Source organism: Physeter macrocephalus, chromosome 16 (assembly GCF_002837175.3).
Source record: "Physeter macrocephalus isolate SW-GA chromosome 16, ASM283717v5, whole genome shotgun sequence".
NCBI classification, from domain to species: domain Eukaryota; kingdom Metazoa; phylum Chordata; class Mammalia; order Artiodactyla; family Physeteridae; genus Physeter; species Physeter macrocephalus.
In genome coordinates, this window is record NC_041229.1 from 101,262,699 (window position 1) to 101,268,698 (window position 6,000).

The 6,000-nt window shown below is 45.7% G+C and overlaps 1 protein-coding gene across 1 annotated transcript in view; it reads right to left on the reverse strand.

The window, feature by feature from the left end:
* Nucleotides 1-6,000, reverse strand: part of LOC102985432 (solute carrier family 22 member 6-like) — a 32,688-nt gene that overhangs the window by 17,036 nt on the left and 9,652 nt on the right. The window contains 1 exon segment of the mRNA XM_024133446.1: nucleotides 3,122-3,242. Coding sequence (XP_023989214.1) covers nucleotides 3,122-3,242 — 121 coding nt within the window.

The window sequence follows — 6,000 nt, forward strand, 5'->3', positions numbered from 1 at the left end:
TATAGTTACAACAATATTTTGCTGTGTGTGATGAGAACACAAGATCTACTCTCTTAGCGACTTTCAAATATGCAACACAGTAATAGTCACCAGGCTGTACATTATATCCCCATGACTTACTTAGCTTATAACTGGAATTTGGACTTTTTGACCCCTTTCATTCATTTTGCCCACCCCTTTCTCCCTGCCTCTAGCAGCTACCAATCTGTTCTCTGTATGAGCTTGGTTTATGTGATTTATTTATTTAAATTTTGGCTGCATTGGGTCTTTGCTGGTGCACGCGGGCTTTCTCTAGTTGCAGCGAGCGGGGGCTGCTCTTTGTTGCAGGGCACAGGTCTCTCATTGTGGTGGCTTCTCTTGTTGCAGAGCACAGGCTCTAGGCACGCGGGCTTCAGTAGTTGTGGCTCGCGGGCTCAGTAGTTGTGGCTCACGAGCTCTAGAGCACAGGCTCAGTAGTTGTGGCGCACGGGCTTAGTTTTTCCATGACATGTGGGATCTTCCCAGACCAGGGCTCGAACCCGTGTCCCCTGCATTGGCAGGCGGATTCTTAACCATTGCGCCACCAGGGAAGCCCCTAAAAAACATTTTTTAAAGGCACAAAGAATAAAAAAAATATGAAATAGCATGAAATGGGTGAAGGGGACAAAAGGTATAATGTTCTAGTTATAAAATAAATGTCATGGGGATGTAATGTAAAGCATGGCAACTATAGTTAATAATGTTGTATTGCATATTTGAAAGTTGCTAAGGGAGTAGATCTTAGAAGTTCTCATCACAGGAAAAAAATTTTGTAGCTACGTATGGTGATAGATGTTAATTAGACATTGTGGTGATCATTTTGCAATAATACACATATTGACTCATGCTGTACACCAGAAATTAACATACTGTCATATGTCAATTAACCTTAATGAAAAAAGAACACATCACATGAAAAGAGACAGTTGAACTGGCCTTGCTACTCCAACTATCATTCCCAGTAGATATCAACAGAAGTTACGGGCTTCAAGGATATTCACAAACCAAGATAAAAGGGGATGAGGAGAATACCTCACAGGAATTGGGGGTGCTTGGAAGAGGATGGCATTGGTATCTCAGTCACGGATTAGATGTCTGTTCCCATGGCAGGCTTGCAGATCTGCTCCACAATTATGTAAGCCGTGGTGGGGCAAACTCAGAACAACAAGGTAGAGAGGGAGCAGCAGGTGAGAAGCTCGTGCATCCATTGTTTAGGACACCAAGAGGTAGAATTTTACATAGGGGGCTACCTAATGCGAAGGGACCACGTGTGCTTGCTCGCCAGTGGGGAGGGGTGAAAAGAATTCTGGGCTGGGGGCTAGGAGCCCTGGGTTCTACTTCAAGGATTACCACTGTCTTCTTGGGAGACCTGGGATAAGTCTGGCTCCTTTCTGGCCATGGTCTTCCCACTTATCAATCTGGGCATTGGTTCTTTTTGCTTTGAGCTGCTTTGATACTAGGGGGGGGAAGGTAGTGGGTGTTCTAGGAGATGCTATGCCCATCTGTGACATATTTTGAACCCTCTACCCTACCCTGAGGTCCCACGCACCTGGAGGAGATGAGGATGACGAAGAGGGGCAGAGAGACCAACAGCTGCAAGGGGCACCAGTGGGGCACAGCATAAGCCATGCCAGCCAGGAAGAGCTGGCCTACAGTGGGAACAAATCCAAATAAGAGACCCAGACCTGGCCGGGCATGGATGGGCAGCCACTCCAGATCTGGGGAGAAGAGCAGAGCTTAGGTTGAAGTCAGGGCTGTGTGAGTACGTGTGTATTTGGGGGGTGGTTGTCACTTCCAGATGGAGGACGATCCTCACATTGGAGTAGAAGGGCTCTTCTCTTGAGCTCAGTCCTACTCTGCACCCCTAGGTCCCTCACAGGGTAAAGCAAGGGTGGTTTGATCTCTGGTTAGGTTCCGTGTGTGTGTGTGTGTGTGTGTGTGTGTGTGTGTGTAGAAAGGGATGGGCTAGAAGGCTCTGAATTCCCAGGCATATGCTCCTATTCAGTGTCCCCAGCCCCAACATTCATGTTTCCTCACTTCTCCCAAACCTCTTTTGACCTGCCTACAGCCACTCCCTCTGCATTTCCTTTAACTCATTTTAATTCAGCAGATATTTAGAGTTGACAACTCTGTGCCATGCCCTTTGCTTGACCTGGGAAATAGAGATGAATGAGCCTTACCCTCAGGCCATTCTGCACCACTGTTGTTTCTTCCAATGGGTTACTCTCTGGCCTCTGGGCCTTGCATATTCTATTCTTTTTTAAATTAATTAATTAATTTACTTGGCCGCTCTGCGTGGCTTGTGGGGGATCTTAGTTCCCTGACCAGGGATCAAACCCAGGCCCCCTGCAATGGACGCTTGTAGTCCTAACCACTGGACTGCCAGGGAATTCCCTATTCTTTTTGTCTGGAACTCTGCCCCAGAACCTTACTCCTTTCTTTCTGTCTCACTTTTCGTTCAGTTCTGAGCTTAGCTGTCACCTCTTCTGGGGAGATTTCCTGGTTCCCCAAGTCCTGATTGTACACCCCACTTCTGAACTCCCACATCACCCAGGATGGCCCTGATCCTAGCCTTTAGTAAACCAATTTGTAACTGCTTGGCACTCTCCTCCAGTCAACTATTAACTCTTTGAGGTCATGGGTAGTGTCCTCTTGTTCACTTGTGTGTTCCCAGTGCAGAATGTTACACAAATTAAATGCCTTTCAAACTTGTATTGAATAAACAAATGTTGAATTAAAGACTCCCTGTGTGATTGGCTTCTCTAAGTAACCCCACTCCAATCTCTGAGTCTTTATTTAGATCATCCTTACAATGATCCCTAAACATCTAGGATGAATTCCAGCCCCAAATAATCAGAGCTACCAAAGAGGCCACGATCTTATCTTTTTTCTGCCCGGGGCACTGCCTACTCCAGGAGAGGCCCAGATAGGTCAGGATCGGCTGGGACAGGTAGCCTCCACTTTGTACTCAGGGAAGGAACTGAGGTTTGAATTTGTCAGGTCCCCTGGTTCACTGGATCCCTGTGATTGAGGAGTCTCCATGAGCCTGGCCCTCCCGGGTTCCCTCTCACTCAAAGTCATGGAAGTGCTGCTGGCACCCGACAGCCATGCCTGAGGGGAAATGGAAAGCGCGGTAGGTTGTGAAGTTGAGTGCAAAGGCAGCACAGGTCCCTGAGACTGCTAATTGCAGGTAGCTCCAGATCAGCACCTTCTGGAAGCCCAGCCTGTGAAAGGAGGGGAAATCTGGGTCTGGAGAGCACATTGCTTGCTCCCCTGCCCCATGTCCCTGGCTGTGTCATCCTTGGTGCCCTGGGCAATCTAACAGCTGCTTGTAAGTCTGCCCGCCTGTGCCCATCAGGTAGATGCTGAGACGGGAGATAGGGAATAAGTGGGTGAGGGCTGGCATCTGGAGGACCTGGTGTTGGGAGGGTCCTTGGGTTGCTGCTGTCCAGGGTGCTGACGCATCCCAGCATACCTCTGTGGAGAGAGCCACGAGCCTTCATCAGAATCATAGAGGGTGTGCTGAAAACAATCTAGATACCAGAGCCCCACTTAAGGCCTGTTGGATATCTGGAAGGTAAGCTAGAAACTTGATTTTTAACAAGCTCCCAAGGTTTGGGAACTACTGCTCTGGGGTGTGGTTGATTCTTTGTTGGTCAATGGTGACTCCTGTTAGGAGACAGCCTTTTGTGATTTTTTAAAAAACATTGAGATATAGTCAACATACAACAGTATAATAGTTTTAGGTATATAACATAATGATTCTATATTTGTATACATTGTGAAATGATCACCACAATAAGTCTACTTAAAATACACCACCATGTATAGTTACAACAATATTTTGCTGTGTGTGATGAGAACACAAGATCTACTCTCTTAGCGACTTTCAAATATGCAACACAGTAATAGTCACCAGGCTGTACATTATATCCCCATGACTTACTTAGCTTATAACTGGAATTTGGACTTTTTGACCCCTTTCATTCATTTTGCCCACCCCTTTCTCCCTGCCTCTAGCAGCTACCAATCTGTTCTCTGTATGAGCTTGGTTTATGTGATTTATTTATTTAAATTTTGGCTGCATTGGGTCTTTGCTGGTGCACGCGGGCTTTCTCTAGTTGCAGCGAGCGGGGGCTGCTCTTTGTTGCAGGGCACAGGTCTCTCATTGTGGTGGCTTCTCTTGTTGCAGAGCACAGGCTCTAGGCACGCGGGCTTCAGTAGTTGTGGCTCGCGGGCTCAGTAGTTGTGGCTCACGAGCTCTAGAGCACAGGCTCAGTAGTTGTGGCGCACGGGCTTAGTTTTTCCATGACATGTGGGATCTTCCCAGACCAGGGCTCGAACCCGTGTCCCCTGCATTGGCAGGCGGATTCTTAACCATTGCGCCACCAGGGAAGCCCCTAAAAAACATTTTTTAAAGGCACAAAGAATAAAAAAAATATGAAATAGCATGAAATGGGTGAAGGGGACAAAAGGTATAATGTTCTAGTTATAAAATAAATGTCATGGGGATGTAATGTAAAGCATGGCAACTATAGTTAATAATGTTGTATTGCATATTTGAAAGTTTCTAAGAGAGTAGATCTTAGAAGTTCTCATCACAGGAAAAAAATTTTGTAGCTACGTATGGTGATAGATGTTAATTAGACATTGTGGTGATCATTTTGCAATAATACACATATTGACTCATTATGCTGTACACCAGAAAGTAACATACTGTCATATGTCAATTAACCTTAATGAAAAAAGAACACATCACATGAAAAGAGACAGTTGAACTGGCCTTGCTACTCCAACTATCATTCCCAGTAGATATCAACAGAAGTTACGGGCTTCAAGGATATTCACAAACCAAGATAAAAGGGGATGAGGAGAATACCTCACAGGAATTGGGGGTGCTTGGAAGAGGATGGCATTGGTATCTCAGTCACGGATTAGATGTCTGTTCCCATGGCAGGCTTGCAGATCTGCTCCACAATTATGTAAGCCGTGGTGGGGCAAACTCAGAACAACAAGGTAGAGAGGGAGCAGCAGGCGAGAAGCTCGTGCATCCATTGTTTAGGACACCAAGAGGTAGAATTTTACATAGGGGGCTACCTAATGCGAAGGAACCACGTGTGCTTGATCACCAGTGATGGTATTTGATGCAAGGTTGGAAGCACTGAGCCAGTGCAGATGTTTCACATTAGAAGGCTATGCAGTGGGGAGGTATCCTCCAAGAGACACCCAATAGAATCCACGTGCGCTCTCCTTAATACAAGAAGCGTTTCAACGCCTACCACAAAGAGGAAGTTTTTGGCTGCGAGAGGACTGCAACTGCAAAGCAGGTAACAATGTTTTTGGCACGTTTCTTTAAACCCTTCTTTCTGCTTCAACAAAGGAAAAGCTAAAGCCAGAAATGGGAGGCAAGAAGGGGAAGAACAAGGAGCCTGGGTTAGGAGAGGGGAATGTTTATTGGATGTGAAATTGAAGTCTTAAATTTGGGCAGGTTTGGAAAATTGTAGACTCTGGCTCAAATTTTTTTAAGAGGTAAGAAAGGGAGATTCAAGTGATTATTAAAGACAAAACCATCCTGTGTTTGGACTCTGCTGAATTCAGATTGTTCAATTAATCTATCAACACTTGTGTGCTATAAAATACTGTTGATACTGTAGGCTTTGTATAGGCTGCTAATTTTATTTATCCTTTGGTATGCCTGATACATTTATGGTTAGAAACCACACGATATTATTTAATAGTCTTGAGTTAAATCTCAGGACAGAGATGATTGGCTTTATAATTCTTATCACACAAGGAAGCATTTAACAACTTCTTTAGTACTGACAACTATCTGAAATGAGGAGTATAAGTTTTACTCATAAATCTTTTCTTTTTTTTTTTTTTTGTGGTACCGGGCCTCTCACTGCCGTGGCCTCTCCCGTTGCGGAGCACAGGCTCCGGACGCGCAGGCCCAGCGGCCATGGCTCACGGGCCCAGCCGCTC